The sequence below is a fragment of the Eubalaena glacialis genome, chromosome 20, assembly GCF_028564815.1.
Source record: "Eubalaena glacialis isolate mEubGla1 chromosome 20, mEubGla1.1.hap2.+ XY, whole genome shotgun sequence".
In the NCBI taxonomy this organism is placed as follows: Eukaryota; Metazoa; Chordata; class Mammalia; order Artiodactyla; family Balaenidae; genus Eubalaena; species Eubalaena glacialis.
In genome coordinates this window covers 23,620,756-23,638,669 of record NC_083735.1, presented here as the reverse complement: position 1 = coordinate 23,638,669, position 17,914 = coordinate 23,620,756, and the positions used below count along the sequence as shown (strand labels likewise).

The 17,914-nt window shown below is 53.1% G+C and overlaps 1 protein-coding gene across 1 annotated transcript; it reads left to right on the top strand.

Moving 5' to 3' along the window:
- The first annotated feature begins 266 nt into the window (after window positions 1-266).
- On the top strand, window positions 267-16,589 carry DUSP4 (dual specificity phosphatase 4). The gene is made up of 4 exons (XM_061177175.1): window positions 267-1,182; window positions 10,669-10,814; window positions 11,776-11,995; window positions 12,663-16,589. The coding sequence occupies exons 1-4, from the start codon at window positions 738-740 to the stop codon at window positions 13,046-13,048; spliced, it is 1,197 nt and encodes a 398-aa protein (XP_061033158.1). The 5' UTR covers window positions 267-737; the 3' UTR covers window positions 13,049-16,589.
- The last annotated feature ends 1,325 nt before the right edge of the window (window positions 16,590-17,914 follow it).

The window sequence follows — 17,914 nt, the reverse complement described above, 5'->3', positions numbered from 1 at the left end:
GCTGCGGCTCTCCCGCGGGTCGGAGGCCTCCTCCCTCATCCTCTAGGTCTTGGTTTTATGAATGGGCCTGGCGGCGAGAGCCGCGCTCCCTGTTTACTCCGCTCTTTGTGACGTCGCGTCCCCGTGACTGGGCGCGAGCGGCCGGTACTCCATTCACGCGCCCGGGCGGGCGGAGGGGGTGGGACCGGCGGGGCGAGGGGAGTCGCGAGGGGGCGGGGAGCGAGCGCGGGGGGCGGAGCAGGGCTCGCAACCTAGAATGGAAAGAGGCGGGGCCTCGCGAGGTAGTAATGAATCTGCCCCCTCCCGGGGGAGAGCAGAGGAGCATTAATAAATCTATAAGCCGAGGAGAGGAAACTCTGGCTGGGGCAGACCGCGGAGCTCCAGCAGTTCGCGGGGAACGGCGGCCGGAGCAGCACAACGGGCAAAATACAATAGAGGCGACAACGGAAAGGAGCCCTTGGTCCTCTCCCGTAAACACACTCCCCTCCACCGCCACCTCCCCCTTGGCACCGTGCTGCCTGGCGCCCGAGGCCGCTCGGACTGCTATGTAACTGCGAGGCTGCGGGAGGAAGGGGACCGGGGAGAAGAGGTTCGGCCGTGGGAGCCCCTAAGGGCCAAGTTTGCGGCCACGTCTGCCCGCGCGCTTCCTTAGCCCCCGCTCGCCCCTTCCCGCAGCCCAGCTGGCCCGGGCGTCCTTCGCCTCCTCGCGTGCCCAGCAGCCGCGGTTCCTGGCGACCATGGTGACGGTGGAGGAGCTGCGGGAGATGGACTGCAGCGTGCTCAAAAGGTTGATGAACCGGGACGAGAACGGTGGCGGCGCGGGCGGCAGCGGCAGCGGCAGCGGCAGCCACGGCGCCCTGGGGCTACTGAGCGGCGGCAAGTGCCTGCTGCTGGACTGCCGACCGTTCCTGGCGCACAGCGCCGGCTACATCCGAGGCTCGGTCAACGTGCGCTGCAACACCATCGTGCGGCGGCGGGCCAAGGGCTCGGTGAGCCTGGAGCAGATCCTGCCCGCGGAGGAGGAGGTCCGCGCCCGCCTGCGCTCCGGCCTCTACTCAGCCGTCATCGTCTACGACGAGCGCAGCCCGCGCGCCGAGAGCCTCCGCGAGGACAGCACCGTGTCACTGGTGGTGCAGGCGCTGCGACGCAACGCCGAGCGCACCGACATCTGCCTGCTCAAAGGTAAACGCCGGCGGCGGGCGCGAGCTGGAGGGTCGATGCGGCGGGGCTCCGCGGCCTGAGCCTTAGTGGGCAGGAGAAGAAGTGCCTGGAGGGACTCGTGGCTGCGGGATCCCCGCCGCGCACTCCTTTGTGCGTACTGGTGTGTGCGCGTGGTGTGCAAGGATTCTGTGCGTTTGTGTGCAAGCGCGAGCTCCTGAGGTCCTCAGAGACGGTGAGGGCTCCGTCACCTGAAATTCCGGACCCTTCCTGGCGATTCTGCGATTGTTTACAGCCACTAACGGTCTGGTCTTGCGGGCGAAGCGACTCAGCTGCGTTGCCCACCTTCGAGTCCAGGGAAGCGCTCCCAAGTGCCACGGTGAGGGAGGTGGGGGGACAGGTTAGGCCTGTCGGTTTGGCGTGTCAGGGCCCCGCACTGAGTCCGACCCAGAGATCCCGAGACATGGGGCAGGGGGTGAAGGAGGGTGAGCGCGGGGATGGGATGGGCCCTGCGGGTCCGGCTGGAAACCAGCCCTTCGTAAACGCAAAAACGAAGTCGGCTTGCGGGCCTGATGTGGAGCGATCTGTTCTCTCCTCCCCTGCTGCCCAACTCCGAGCTCCACCGGGAGGGTCGCCAACCCCTCCCGCCTCGGGCTATCCCCAGGCTCCGGAGCGGGAGGCGGGAGGTCTGAGTATTTGGGGAAACGCAAGGCGGGACGGGGCCTCTTAAACTGCGACAAGTGCGACCTTTTGTTCAGACTCGACTCTCAGATGGCGGCGCGCGCTTAAGTGCGAAACTCTTGGGGAGGGGAGGTCTTGTCAAATGTGCAAGTCGGAAACCCCGAAAGGGCCGAGGGCTACCCACGTACCTGGAGGGACGGGGGCGCAGACCGCACCTGCCGGCCGTGTCGGGCGGCGGGGGGCTGGCGGGTTGCTTGGGGCCCCTGCCGCGCAGCGCCCCTTCCTCCCGCGCCGCATTCCGCGCGTTCCTTCGCCCGCGGCGGGTCTTGGCCTCCGAAGCCGAGAGGCGTTTCGGACCCGGGCCATCAAAGAGCCGCCCCTTTCCCTGTCGGCGCCCCTGGCCCCCCTCCCTCCTGCCCTGCCCTCTCCAGACCCGCTCACCGGAGAGGAAGGGAGATGGGGCGGGAGGCGCGGCGGAAACCTCTCCCCGCCGCCCCTGCCAAAAAGCACAACACTGCCCAGTGCCGGCGGGCCAGGCTTGCCCCCGTGAACAGCGGGGGACTTTGTTCTCGGCAGTTGTTTCCTGGCCATTTGACCTGTCAGCTGCTGGGGAAATGCTGCTGTTGACCTTTGGTTGAACTACTAAGGCGATTTTGCTGATTTTTCTTTCTCTACGAGGGCGGCCTTTGGCACCTCAGATTGAACCAAACGCTCCTCCCTTCTCCTCCCAGCGCTTTAAGAGAAAGTGCCAGGAAGGGCCTTGCACCGGAAGGACCGCTAAGCCCGGCGAGCTGGGCGCAGGGGGCCCGGGGCCCCCGCCTGCCCTGGCGCCGAGCTGTGCCGGCAACCACGCGGCCCCGGACCGGGTAGAGCGCCGGGGTGGGGTCCGGGCTGTTGATGCACGCCGCCTGCACTCCCTTACATGGTGCCGGCGTGCCGGCGCTCGTGGGGACGAGGAGAGAAATGTCTATGGGACCAAAGTCCCTTCGAGTGGCAGGGGCTGGCCGGGGTGTTCTCCGTGCCGCGCTGTCCTGGATCGCTCCTGATTTGGAGCCCGATCGCGCGCCTGCCTGCGCGGCCCCTGAACCCAGGACCCTTCTCGAGGTAGGGCAGACGCACGTGGAGTCTGGGTTCGTTCTGTTTTGTTTTTCTTCCTGGAAGAAATCCGGAGAGGACCGTCCTAGGGTTTCCGGGCGCGCAGACACTTAGGCCCCGCTCCCGGGGAGAGAGACGGATTTTTAAGGCTTTCGCCTCGGGCTCGCGGCACCTCCCTGGTTCCCCCGAATCCCGCCGGGAGAGCCCGAAGCCAGACCCGTACCGAGAGCCACCCTGCGGACCGGCCGCCCGGCGCAAGGCAGATGCTAATGTGAAGGCTGCGTTGGACGGGCAGCCTCTGGGTAAAACGACAGTCCCCTGGCGGTTGGCGAGGTGCCTGGCCCACGGAAAAGGCGTGTTTTAAGGGCTGTTTCCTCCCGAGGCCTGCACTGCCTCCTGTTGTCTGACCTGATGCGGGCAGGGAGGACGGCCCGCTGCCTCTCAAAGTCCGCATCCTCTGAGCCGGGAAGTGTCTAGGCCTGGACCGAACTTCTCTCTCTCCGGGAACAGGCCCCCCGGGAGCCGCCAGGAGAGGTTCAGCTGGGTTTGTCTAGGCAAAGGGAGCCTGCCTTTGGAAGCAGCAGCCTAAAATTCACAGAGTTTGGGCGCGGGGGGGCTCCTTCCAGCTCGTTCTGCAGTGGTGGTAGAACATCTTTGAGGTTAACTGGGTCCTATTCTATTCAACTTGGCTGATTTTCATTTATGTGCTAAGCAGAGGCGGTCTCCACACAGGTCCTCTTTCTTCTCCTTGCCTGCTACTGAAAAGGCATCCCTAGTGAGGGCAGAAGGAAATGGGCGTGGTCTTCTCCCCCAGCGCTGCGGGAACGTGCCTCTGGGGGAGGACAGCCGTGCCTCCTGCACTCCCATTCCTTGGAGAAGTGGAACGGCAGAAAATGTGGGCTCATGGGCGGGGGGAGCTGGGGGCGGGGAACTAAGGGGAAACAGGGGGAGACAAGCCCCTTAGATGATCTTTCGTAAATGCCTTAATTGATTAGGGGTTGGGTAAATTTTTTCCCACCGGAGTTGTTCCTTTATTTTGCAGCCAATGGGCCTTCCTGGGCGTCTCATTTCATGTGCAGTGGTGGGTGTGGAATAAAAGTGGTCAGACATTAAGCCAGTGGAAGACTGATTGTTGGTGTCTGCCGTCCTGGAGGGACAGTAAAAACAGCTGGGCATTTTCAGAAGTTCTATTACCCTTCCTGGCCACAGGCTATCTAATTCTACCAATTAATTGCATTTTTAAAAGCCGATTTTCCTATTTCTGCCACTTTGAAGGGCAGAAAGTTGATTACTCATTGCAGGCAGTTAATAATACCACAGGCAAGAATTCATAGTTAAGAGTAAACTTTACTTACTATCAATGAAATACTATCTGGCCTTTACATTTCCTAATATTACCCAAGGTTTGCTAAAAGCAGTAACCCAAATCACTACATTTTCTGGTCTTTTGGCTAGTAAAAGCTTCCCATTGGGATAAACGTTTTTTTTAAGCTCATTTTATTTAAAATCCTGTAAGACATTTTTAGGGACAGTTTAGAAAGTTTAGCTTTTCAGATTTTATTACAGTACACATCTCCTTTGAAATCCCCTTCTCGCTCCTCATAGATCCTTGGAATAGGGTTTTAGACAACCGCTCCCACCCCACCCGCCCTGGGTCAATAGAGAAAGACAAAAAGAGCATTTTCTTACCCTAACTTAAGTCTTCCTTTACCTCCCACATTCTCCAAATAAATCAGTCTGTTATGCAGAAGATGTCAGGTATAAACACATTATCTTATTTCCCTTCTATCTGAAATTCATCTCAGCCCATGACCTTTGTCAGTTCTTATTCAAGTTCTGATTTAAAAGCTGTCCTGGAGCTGTTTTGAGAAACTGGGAAGATCAACTAAATACTCCAGCTTCTCCTTCCAGGTTGGAAGTCACCTACCCAGTAGTCCCCAGGCCTGATCATACAGACCTGACATTATGCTTCCTGTGAAAACAGCCACCAAGGCCCATAATGAATGCTATGGGTGGGGTTCGGGTGACTGTCTTCTGTCTTTTCTTGCTCTGTGTCCATTTGCCCTGCCCATCCTCATTTCCAGGAGGTCAGTGGCATCAAACAGCAGAGTCCTGGGGGATGCTAAGGTTGAACACCTCTTTCACCCAAAGGCAAAAGGACTGGCTTTTCTCCTTGCAAACAGGACACAATGCCCATGACAGCCAAAAATTGTTAGAATTACCAAAAAAAAAAAAAAGTAGGCCTTAAAGGTAATTCCTAACCCCTAGTATAAGGCCTTAAAGAATTGTAAGGAATGAAGCAAACTCACTACTGTTTGCATCATTTGAACTGGATGTTTCCAACCAACAAAAGCAGCTAAAGACAGGGTGTAGGTGTAAATTGAGAGTGACAACCTGATTGTCCGTAAGCCTATCACAGCTCCCTTGGGCTTGTCCTGGATGCTTACAGGAAAGGTGGGCTGTCCCCACCAAGGTGGGCTGCACAGAGAACTCAGAGAGGAGAAAGGGTGGCCTTTTTAAAGAGCCAAGAAATTCCTTGAAAAAATCAGAACATCTGAAACCAGATAGCTGGTTTCCTTGCTGGGAGGCAGTTCCCATCTAACAAAGAGGAAGTTTGAGAGGAAGAAATGTAGACTCTCAGCGGAAGGCGGCTTGCTGAACGGAGCAAATAGCACAGAAGGACTGGGAGGGGCTGCAAACAAGGTCCAGCCCGAGTGTGGCATCAGGTGTCAGCCCAACTGGCCCGGGACCGGGACCGAGGTCTTGACACCGAGCCCCAAGGTGAGAAGCCCATTTAGGTAAACTGGAAATGCTGCTCAGCATTTAGAGGGGCGCTTCCTAGGTCAACACCCACATCAAGGGAAGTTCTCAAAGCCAAAGGACCTTCGAATGTCCCCAGACTTGCCTGCTGGGCTACATTTGCCTCGTATTGATAAGCTGTCCCAAGAGAGTGAGGCCATGAGCCCTGTCTGTGAACGGGTGATCTTCTGAGCGTGGAGAGGGTCACGGGGAAAAACTGGCAGCCACATTAAGATCCGTGACCATCGTCACCACCAAGAGACAGTCTTTCCCATCACAGACCCCATTAAGAGTCCTATTATGGTGAGACGACCAGCACTACGCCAGCCTGCCCTTTCCCGAGGACTTTCTCACACATTCTCTCCCACCCCTGCATGAGCAGGAGGCCAGCCAGTTTTCAAAGCTAAAGTTTCTGTGTGAGAAGATGAAAAGAACACAGAATGGAACTGTAGATGTAGTTATTCCTCAAGGGAATCAAGTGGAAAATTACAGTCCTTTCTCCCCCGCGCCCCCCAAGACTCTCAAATTTTAAAATGAAGTTGAGAAAATGAGAGCTTTAAGACTAGAAGGTATATTATTAAATAAGAACATGAGAAAAACAGGTCAAAATTAGTCAGCACGTCTGTTACAGAATTACATGCAATAGGACGTAGGAGAAAACCAGGTGGGAATTCATTGGCGTATGTGCTGTGAAAATGTGTTCAGAAGTTGGAAATACAGGTCTTGAGGCACCTGCTGTCAGTTTGTAGTTTGCAAATAAGTAGTTTGTGGACATTCAGGATCACAGAATGTTGGAACTTAGAGATGATATCGTCTGGAATCCTAACATTTTGAGGGTGGAAAACAGGACTTAGAGGGAATGTGTTGGCTGGGCTTCCACAGTCAGAGCTGGGACGCGTCCACATCTGTCTGCTTTGTCCACCCTGCACATCTGCAGGGGTCACGGGGTAGAGCGCTCCCCGCCGGGTCTACAGTGGCAATAAGCTTTCCCTCTCATGAGTTTTGGATAAAACTTGGAGATCTAAATCTAGCTCTTACTGAAAGGGCCGAGGCTCTGGTACCTGCACAGATGTGGGCTGGGAAGGGAGGCACTGAGGAGAGAGGGCTGGGAGCAGTCTTCTTCAATCCCACCCACTCTAAGAAATTCAGTTTCATTTCTGCCATGACCCAGTATAGGGCTACTCTATATACTTCGAGATGATGTGAAATTTTTTTTTAAGTGAAATGATCCGTGTGCTTACTACGTAACTTGAGCTCTTAAAATACATTTTTTTCCAAGAGATGTTAAGACCTGAGTGGTACCCTCCAGTAGCTCATCACCTGGCCAGGTGTCTGTAGCCCTACCCTGACGGGGCTAATGCCACACTCGGGCTGGAGTAAAGGCGGTGTGTGGGGGAAGAAGAGCCAGCAAGTGCCTTTAGCTGAAGTCCCTGTGACGGGGACCATCACTCTGAAAGCAGAGTGCCATGAAATTATACCCCCTGTAAATGCAGTGCATTCAAGTAGCTTCTATTCTGTTTCATTAAATAGAAAAACGCTGGTCACGACTCCTCCATGACCACCTGGAGTTAGAAAGGCACCGGAAAGAAGCAGTTTGGTGAAGTGTCAGCAGTGCTCTGTTCACATCCTTTCTGTTTCTGCGTGAAAACTCTTTCTTCGTGTGATGAAACCAGCAGGCAAGCCCCCTAGAGAAGGCCCACCAGGGAGGCAGCGGTGGGCAAGCAGCAGGGTGGGCTCCTGACGGCCAGGTTCAAAGTGGCTTTCAGGCCCCTTCTGTGGGCTGAATGCCGGTCCCGCCCTTACCTGGGGGCTGCCCCGCACCTCCGTTTCCTCTTCTGTAAAACTGGGGCTTGTCACGCCTTCCTCTAGGGCTACTGGTTGGATACCTGTGTGGGAAGAGCCTGACACATAATGAACACTTCCTTTTAAGAGGGTCTATCATTTTTATTAACACGCATGGGATACCTGGAGGTGGCTTCCTGGCCTGTGGCCTTGGGGGGTATGGCCTGAATGGTCCCTGACCTGCACTCCTGTGTCTGCACCGCCTCGCCTGCGAGCTCCGGGCCCACCAGGGCACGTTCAACTCATCCGAGGGCCTGGCCTGAGTGCAGCACCTCGGCCCCAGAAGGAGATGCTCCTCGTAACTACCAGCCACAGACCGCCCCCAAAGCTAGCAACGGCTCAGGAGGGAAAACCTTTCCACTGCTGCCACCGAGGGATGCAGCCCTCACCTTGTTCCTGTCCCTTGAACAAATCTGCTTCTTCACTTAGTTCCTTTCTGCCTGTTCTTTGAAAACCCCCCAGAGGGAACGGACTTTTCAGTAATCGTTTTTCCACTTTGTTGTAATGGTGCCTTTTCCTGACCGTTGCTGTCTCTCTGTCCTGTTATGAGCAGCCTGGGGGTGGCGACAGACAGCCCCCCTCAGGCCGGGTCTGGCCTCTGGGCCACCTGCGCCCTGCCCTGCACACCACACCCGCAGGGTCAGCCGCAGGCTCGGAGGCCTCCAAGGGTTCTGCTGGGCCCTCCCCGCCCCGGATTGATTGATGGTTGACCCTGGGAGGTAGCAGATGTCCCTGACTGGGCAGGGCACTCAGGGCTCAGGGAGTGCCCAGTACCTGTTCTGCTGCTGTCTTAACTACCAGCTCTCAAGATGCCTACTGGAAAAAATAAGTAAAGCCCAGGAGGAGAAAGCTGTCCAGGGTCTGAGAAGTTGCCAGTAAAGCTGAAGTCACCTGTAGGTACCAAAAAAGAAAACCTTCATTGAGCTTCTCCCCGAGGCCCGGTGCAGAGCACTGGCTGTTCCGGTCAGTCCTCACAGGAGACTCCTGGCCTGGAAGCTTCATCACATTTTACAGATGAGGAAGAGGCTCAGAGAGGTTCAGTGACGGCCCCAGGCTGCACAGCCGATGATTCACCGGGCTGGCATTCAACCCAGACCTGTGAGTCTGACTGCAGAGGCGAGGCTCTTTCAGGACTTCAGTCTGGTGCCCTGTCCTGTACCTTCTCAGCAGTGAGAATATTCTTTCCACCACTCTGAGGTTCCTCGGCTCCTGCTGCCCTCAGGGCTGCTCTTCCTCTGTGACCTTGGAGCTGGGCCCTGGCCCTCCTGTGACTGTTGGCCTGCCTGTCTAGGTGATGAGCTTTTGGAGGGCACCACTCATGCCTTGCATCTCTTTGAAAAAAATGTATTTTACTAGCTCAAAGTATGTAATAAAGACACGGATCATCTTACTTAAAAAATTTCAAATCCTGTAGAAGTCTCTAGAATAACAAGTGATGGCTTTTCCTATAGATGATCAACCTCCGTTTGTTGAGTGACCCATTTCTCCTTCCGCTTTCTCCAAAGGGCAGCATCTCCCGAAGTTTCCCATCCCAGGGGCCCATCACAGGGACTTTAGCTAAAGGCACTTGCTGGCTCTTCTTCCCGCACACACCGCATTTGGGGCAGTGATGTTTACAGCTTTATAGGGAAAGGGGACAGATGGGGGTGATAACGGGAGGGAGGCCGCTCCTGTGACGAGAAATCCACTGAGGCCACCAGCACCTCTGAAGCGGGCAGTACTGGCCCCTCTAGCAGGTTTTCCCTCCAGGGAGGCTGGTCATTATGACTCAGCAGGAGCCAGGGCCTGGGACCAGAGAAATATCCATTTATAGCCTGAGGGAGGGAGTGGGGGAAATAGGAGGCCTCCAGTCAGAGAGGAAAAAATGTCTGCCCTGTTTCTGGAAGCCTTAATGATGTGGCGAACATAATTTTCTTTCCTCTCCAAAGCGGTAGTTTCTAGGGTTGGGATTCAGGGCAAGTAATTGACTAACCGTCACATGTTGGAAAATTGCTTTGCACAGTGGTGATCGGGAACAGTGGCACCCACCCTATCACTTAGTCATAAAGACGTAACGGGCTAGCTGCCTACGTGACCATCAGTTGAGTGGTTGTTCCAGAACCCGCAGACCCTACTGAATTCATTTATAATCCATTTTTGGTCCAACAGAAACTGCAAAAATAAAAATACAAGCAGGGCCAAACCTTGACAATAGATGGTAAGTTTCCCGCAAAGGGAAGTCCCAGAGATCACAAGAAAATCAGATACAGGCTGAATGTCTCTCTTCTTGGTGTGTTTCACTGCCTGCATCTCTGCCCACATCTCTGCCCACGCCCACCCAGCCGGCCCTTTCCTCAATGGCACTAACACTATTCCAGAGAAGTTGGCCGTTTATTTCTTTTTACTTAAACGACCTCCCTTCCCCGGAAGACGACCCCACAGAGAACCATTACAGGGCTTAGCAACTCTCAGGTCAGGAAATCCTCCCTTGCCCCAAACCTGTATGTAGCAAGAGGGATTTATTTAGATTTAAGCCCGTTTGCTCTCATTTTGGCCCCATGTCCATGGAACAGCTGTTCATGGGGCCGTGTGATTGGCATCTGTTCTGTTGCTGAGATCCAGAAGGGCCGGTGCCAGGGTAATAGTTTTTTATTCTCTCCCACATTGGAGAACCTCTCTAAAAGAAGGGCTGGAGTTGGGGGATGACAGACATTTTTGTAGGGCCCAGGGGCCAGCTGAAGGCTGCCTTAGTGCTCATGGAAACCCCCAGTGGCTATTCCCTATTTCTTTGTCATCACTGTAAAGAAATTATCCCTTCTTCATCTCCCCTGCACATCCTCCTTTGTGTATCTGCATCCCAATCTGAAGTCTTGTCCCTAAAGTTTTCATTCCGGCTTTCAGGATGCAGTCTTGGCCGAATGTAGTCTCCGCATCTCGGGGAAAAAGGTCTCCATAGCCATTATCTCTGGGCCCACAGCGCCACCCAGTGGCAAATATAGGTACAACCAGCCCCAGCTTCCCAACAGCTCTCCTCCATTAGGTAGGATTCAAGTCCTTTGTGGTTTCCTGCTGGCTCAGTGACCCCATTAACCTGAATATCTTTCTCCTTTACAGGTGGCTATGAGAGGTTTTCCTCCGAGTACCCGGAATTCTGTTCCAAAACCAAGGCCCTGGCAGCCATCCCACCTTCTGTGCCCCCAAGCACGGCTGAGTCCTTGGACCTGGGCTGCAGCTCCTGCGGCACCCCACTGCACGACCAGGTGCGAAGAGGACTGCTTGTCAAAGGCTTTGGACGCAGTGCCTCAATTTGAGGAGAATGTGTTGAGTATCGGGGTGTGATGTTAGGTGGAGTCCACTATTCCTTGGAAGTCTTCCCCTTCCCTCTCTTATTACCCTCACCTAAGAAAAGAATATAAACACATACGTCCCTGACTTAGCCTCTAGAGTTATGTGCAGACAAGCAAGGAAGGCGGCCAGAAGCATGTGGGCTGCTCTGTAGGAAGCCAAAACCCCAGCCCCGATTCACAACAGTTCGGCTGTCTGCCCCCCATACAAGTTAATTGTAAATGCTAAATGGACATAAATGATCAACCAACCCTTCTCCCAAGAAAACCAGCTTATGCCACTACATTTCTTACAAGCCCACCTCTTCAGCCCTTTCCTTTAGATGGAAATGGAGTGAATTTATGGGGTCCAGCAACTCTGCTCCCCGAATCCGAGATCACCTGTGTTGATCTGACTCAGAAAAGTGTCATTAGTGAAGCCAACGTTACCTCATTTTGCCAGGATGCCTCCTCTTGTCTGTGAGGTTGACATGGTGTCTGCTTTTCATCTGCCAAGTGAAGGCGTATCCAACCAAATAAGTGCCTAAGCCGCGTAGCTCAGTGGTAGCGGGTGTAAGCTCTTCACGTCACAAACAGTGGGGCACGGCCAGCTTCATTCGTCACGGGGGAAGTGGGCTGCCTGAACCATCGGGTGGGGCCCAGAGCAGAGCAGAGCAGAAAGGCCAGAGCCCATCGCTCCCTCCCGGGGCCCGAGCAGCACACGGGAAACCTGGAGGGGCCGGGTCCACGGGCAGTCTCCCCAGGGCCCGTGAAAGCCCACCTGAGACTGGCTTCCCTCTCCCCGCCCCACATGTCCCAGCCCCCTGCCCAGTTGCCTTTCACTTATGACGTTTGCCGGTGGGGGGGGGGGGCGCTTTGTTTTCCCTTTCTGGTGCAGGGGGGTCCTGTGGAGATCCTTCCCTTCCTCTACCTCGGCAGCGCCTATCACGCAGCCCGGCGAGACATGCTGGACGCCCTGGGGATCACAGCCTTGTTGAATGTCTCCTCTGACTGCCCGAACCACTTCGAAGGACACTATCAGTACAAGTGCATCCCGGTAGAGGACAACCACAAGGCCGACATCAGCTCCTGGTTCATGGAGGCCATCGAGTACATCGGTAGGCTGGCTCTGGCCAGGGTGCTGGGTCCTCCCAGGCCAGGGTGCTGGGCCCAAGTCTGGCGAGGGAGGATGGGAGGGAAGAGGGAACCACGTGTAACTGGTGTGTGGAAGGAGGGACTTAGGAAGGGCCATATCCGGGGGGGTTGCCTGCTTCCCCTCTTCCTCAGTAGGAAGGCTTGCCCGTGGGGTGTTGTGCAGGCCCTGGATAGGATGACGGACTTATGCAAACAGCAGGTGCTGTTAGCTTACAGAGCCAAGAACCTTTTCCTTGGACGTCCCCAGGTGCCAGAGGATAAGACTCTGGGGATGGGGAGGGAGACATAGGGAGAATTGGGTCATTGTTTTTGTTCCTGCAAATGAAAACCCTGCCGTGTGTGCCGGGATTGCACCAGCTTCAGCAGGCGTATTTCTTCAGCGTAGTACATTTGTTTGCTGAATTCTCCGAAATACCCTAGCAGGGGTGGCACTCTAGAGGCCCTCCCCCGTGGGTTTCCTCCCTGCGCGGCCTCAGCCTGGGAAGCGCTGTTCCTTCAGGGGTTCAGCCGCAGGGCCCCCTCTTCTCCAGTCCTCCCCGCACCCTCGTCCCGGCTGAGGCCGCCTGCAGCCGCCTTCCGGGAAGGATGGGGACCTGGGCGCCGCTAACGGCACGCCGCTCTCTGCCCCAGATGCGGTGAAGGACTGCCGCGGGCGCGTGCTGGTGCACTGCCAGGCCGGCATCTCGCGCTCGGCCACCATCTGCCTGGCCTACCTGATGATGAAGAAGCGCGTGAGGCTCGAGGAGGCCTTCGAGTTCGTGAAGCAGCGGCGGAGCATCATCTCGCCCAACTTCAGCTTCATGGGGCAGCTGCTGCAGTTCGAGTCGCAGGTGCTGGCCACGTCCTGCGCGGTGGAGGCCGCCAGCCCGTCGGGGCCGCTGCGCGAGCGGGGCAAGGCCACTCCCACCCCGACGTCGCAGTTCGTCTTCAGCTTCCCGGTCTCCGTCGGGGGGCACCCGGCGCCCAGCAGCCTGCCCTATCTGCACAGCCCCATCACCACCTCCCCCAGCTGTTAGAGCCTCTCGGATCCTCCCACCCCTGCACCCGTCGGCTCTCAGCCCGGGTTGGGTGGCGCCCTGTGCGGGCAGCAGGTCGGGACTGGCCCGCAGGGGGCGACAGAGCTCCTTCCATCCATCTCTCTTTGGCCAACCGTGGGGCCAGCTAGAATGGCAATAAGGACTTCGAAAACATATTTAACGCAAACAAACACAACACTCCAACTTAGAGCAATAATGTCTTCCTCAGCGGGCAGGGAAGACCTGGGTTTTGGTTTGTGCGTCAGTTTTACTTTTCAGATAAGAATTTCTTACCTCATTTTTTTCAGCAGTAAGGCTTGAAGTTAGGAAACCCACAGATCCTGGCAAATGTGCCCACCCAGTTTTATTGAGGGGGAGGGGAAGGGAGGGAGGGGAGGGAAAGGGACAAGATAAAAACAAGTTTGCCTGAAGTGCCTGGTTCTGTGTGCTCGGTCCTTTTATTGTTGTAGTTACAGAATTTTTTTTTTTTTTTTTTTTAAAGAAGTCTTTTAGGACATGGTTTTCCTTTCTAAGTCACCACCAACAGGTGAATAATTATGCTTAATAATAAATAAAAGTATTTATTAAGAATTTCCTCAGAGTATGTAAGTACAGAGAGTCTAGTGATGGTGAATTTAGAATATATTTATGTTAATGTGGATCAGCAGAGCACAATAGCATGCAGACGTCAAAGCAGTTAGGAAGTAAGTGGTGTGTACAAGTTAGCATGATGATCAGCTTGCGTTTGTTACCGCTGAGAAGGGGGCAGGGTGGGGTGGGAGGAGGAAGAAAGGAAGGGACTACTTTTTCATTACAGCCTCCCTCGGTATCCGCCGGGGATTGGTTCCAGCACCCCTTCCGTCCATCGCGGATACCCAAATCCGTGGATGCGTAAATCCGCTGATTCTTGCATCCGCGGATACTGCATCCGCGCATACTGCATCCGCGAATACGGAGCGCGGAGCGCACTTGGTTCTTGGGCACATGGGCCACTGAAGCGATTTGAAACCACAACAATGCAACCGTTTCTGGTGATCAATAACTCAGTTTGGCGGTGGAAGCATTTTTCTCGTAGACCTGCCTGAGAACTTGTATATCATCTGTGATAAATGCCATATCATATAAGGTGCTCCTAAAAAAAAATTGGGCGCAATTCAGCTTTTCCTGCAGTGAATCATTTGGCAAGGCCATAGGGGAACCCAGCTAAGAGAGATAGACCCGAAATGGATCCTTTTGGAAGTGGAAGCACCATCTTTTTTCTCTTTTGCGTAAATCAGAGTTTTTAATTTTAGGGGGTTTGCTTGGAATGAAGTACACCAACAAATTCTTGCGTTCTTTAAATTCGTGGTGTCGGTGAATATTTTTAAAGTGAATAGGTGAATAAAAAGAAGGGAGTGGACACCCCATTTCAGGTCCCGTGGAAGTCTAGGACAGCAAGAGAGAGTGAGTGAGGAGTCGGGCAGACTCTGGGGGGGAGCTGGCTTCTTGGCTTCTGTGACAGGCATCCAGGGCGCTTGAGTGCCATCTTACAATCCTTTCTTGGGATACTGCCATTTTCAGGGCCCTTTCCAAATGGAGGAATGGCTTTTGGAGAAAGAAGGAGGTGGGTTGGGCTTGGGGGGAGGGAGGACGGAACAAACCACGTGTTATTTAATTTGTAGGATCGTGGAACAGTGTTGTTACCCAGTGCCAGGTTAGAGGTAATTCCAAACTTGTCTAGAAGCAAGAGCATGCTTTTTGGTTTTGTTTTTTGGGTTCTTTTTAGCCCTCTGAGGGTCTAAGTGATGCACATTCTTGCTCACCCATAAATAACTTCAAGCCTCAAGGTTGGAATAGTGTTGGAAGGCTCCTTCTCATCCCCACATCCCAGACAGGACCGGGTTCCTTACATTTCCTTCCATAAACATGAACCTGTGTTGGCATCATTTGCCCTGCCTTTCCCAAGCCCTGTCTGAAAAAGTGTGGGTTCCCACAAGCAGATAGGCCCGCAGGAGGGACTGCTTGAGAGAGGAGGGAAAGTAGCTTTTTACAAAATGAGTGTACATTGGCCAAAACTTGTGTATCCTGCTTTCCCAGACTGGATCCCAACCACACGGTCGGAGCCCAGGACCCGCCCCAGACAGGTCTTCTCCCTGCTTTCCAATTCAAGTCTTCTGTCACAGTGTCAGACCACTATTTATAAAACCATTTTCTTTGTACTCAATAACAACCCCAAAACTCTTAGAAATCAAATAGGAAATTGGCTTGATTGGAAACAGGGATTTGGGGTCACTATTCCCCCATCAGAAGCCTCTTTGATGACTTGGAATAGCTATAATGAAGACAGCACCGCAGGGTCTGTCCAAATGGCCAGTGGGTTTCAATAGGTGTCTCTTCCATGGAGTGATTTCTGGTGACGCGAAATATCTGTCATGGCTGGAAAGCATTGCCACTTACACCGAAGATCAACTGTGCTGTTGACAAAGCCCGTAGGCACTCTGGATCTTCTGTAGAGACTGGAGAATGCTGCCGGTTCCCTCCCGGCATCTCTGTGTGACCCAAGTGTGTTTGTGGAGCTTCCCCCGAGCAGTATTCGGCTGAAGCCACCCATGAGCCGGTGGCCGGGAGCTCCCAGCCTCAGTCGTGGCCTCCTGAGACCATTTTCCTCAGGTACCCATCCTAGCCCGATTCCAGAGAGTTATCCAAAAGGTTGGGAAGCCATGAGAAAAAATGTAGAATCCGCGGGAAGATGGGCAGAGGGAGGTGGGACGGGTGATTCAAATGTGAGGGGAAGGGGCTGTGAGATTGGAGTGGCCGCCAAGCCTTTAGTTGGTAAAGTGGGGGTTCGCCCTGGCTGCCCGTCAGCCTCAGCTGGGGAGCTTTGAAACCCTGCTAGCAGGCGATCCCAGACCAAGTACAGCAGGATTTCTGGAGGAGGGACCCAGGCATCAGTAGGTTTCAAAGCTCCCCAAGTGCTTTGCGTGTGTAACCAAGTTTGGGAAGCTACTTTCTGGATGGCCAGGTGCTTTTGGAGGCTGGGTCTTGATAACACAGAGCTGGCTTGTCTGGCAGAAACCACAGCCAGGGGTTTGTCACTAGTTCAGCGTGGTCTCGTGGCCGGTCCCCTCAGCTCTGCTGAGGGACAAGATGGCTTCCGTCAGGAGCTCAGGGGCCACGTGACCTCCTGAACGAGGTGCCCTTTCAGGCCCCTCGAAAGCCAGCTGCTCTGCAGAGCGTTGTTAAGAAACCAAATACGGTGTCTGGATGTTGATGTTCTTCCCTGAAAGTTTCCCTGTCTATCGAGAAGGATGGAGAGTGCCACCTCTTTGAAGAGGACCCTGCCCTTCCTTAGAGTTTATGAGTCATAGGAGAAAGAGGCTTCTTCAAGACAGAGCAATGCAATACTTGTAACTTCTGTAAATAGCCCCATCTTTCAGAGTGATGTCATTTCTACATTTGATATGCTTGTATTTCTGTAGGATGTATATAGTCTAGGGGATTTTTTGTTTGGTTTTGTTTTTTAGAAAAGTCAACATGTCAGTTTTTATTTATTGCTTGAAAAAAAGATCATTTGAAGAAAAATAAATACATTTTCAACCACCTCTGGCTTGGTTTATCCTTTCCTGAAAAACTGCGCTGCTATGATGACTTGGAACATCTGGGTCATTTGATAATCTTGTGCACTGCGTACCATCTCCCGTGGAGACAGGCTGGTCAGATCTGTGAGCTCCCTAAACACCACTCAAGGAAGGTGACAGGAGAAGGCGGATAGGAATCTCAAGAACCTGATTTCTCTAGTCAGAGAGACAGGAAGAAGTGAAGGGTAAGAGACAGATGTCCTTCATCTGAGAGTCTCCTTTGTGCCAAGCACAGGATGGAGTGATAAGGATGGTTCCCAGGTGGGAGAAGTCAATCTTAAACAGCCTAAAGCACAAGTGACTAGGGCTATAACCAAAGACTATACAAGGAGTTACCACACCCTTCCCCATCAATAACGAGGGGGTCCAGCCTGGCTCACAGAATCTTAGGAAATTTTACGGACCTCATGTTCCCTCATATTCTGTAGCATGGAAATAGCAATATACTTCCAGACAGAAGAAATAAACGGATGAAGATGATATGTCAGTGGTTCCCCAATGCTGATCTGGACATTACTTCTATCAGATTCCATTGGTACGGATTTCCCAAATTGTAAACCAAAATCATGTTAGTAAACATGTATGTCCACTGTGCCATTGTTATTTAACATTATTTTAGAAGCACTGGCCAATGCAATTAGCAAGGGAAAGAAATGAGGTATACAGTTTGGAAAGTGTGAGGCCAAATTATCTGCGGATGATATGTATCTGAAAAACACCAGGGAATCAATTGAAAAACTATCAGAAATGAGAGAATTCAGCTAGTGGTTGACTGCAAACTTAACATGAAAAAATCAATAGCTTTCCTATATGAAAATATCAATTAAAAATAAAATAGAAGTAGTAGATCCCATTTACAATATCAGCTTAAAGATAAACTGCCTACAGTAAACTTTACCAGAGATAGGCAAGACCTAGCTGATGGACATGGTAAAGCGCTACCAAGGGACATATAAGAACATCTGAAAAAAGCTGAAAGACATACTGCGTTCTTGGATGAAAAGACTCAGTATTGAAAAGATTTTATTTCTCCATAAATTAACCTATGCATTTAATATCATCTCAATCAAAACACCAACAGGATTTGGGAGGAACATGGCAAAATGATCCTGATTTCACCTGAAGAAACAAATACGCAGGAAAATTTTTTTTAAAAAAGAGGGAGTCACACGGTTGGGGGGTAAGATTTATATCCTTTTGTACTGGGCATCTATCACTATTGTGATAAAAATAGTTTTAAATTTTTTAC

Coding starts and splice junctions, on each gene's coding strand:
- DUSP4 (XM_061177175.1), top strand. CDS start 738: ATGGTGACGGTGGAGGAGCTGCGGGAGATGGACTGCAGCGTGCTCAAA. Junction 10,815..11,775: donor GCACCCCACTGCACGACCAG/GTGCGAAGAGGA, acceptor TTTCTGGTGCAG/GGGGGTCCTGTGGAGATCCT. Junction 11,996..12,662: donor GGAGGCCATCGAGTACATCG/GTAGGCTGGCTC, acceptor TCTCTGCCCCAG/ATGCGGTGAAGGACTGCCGC.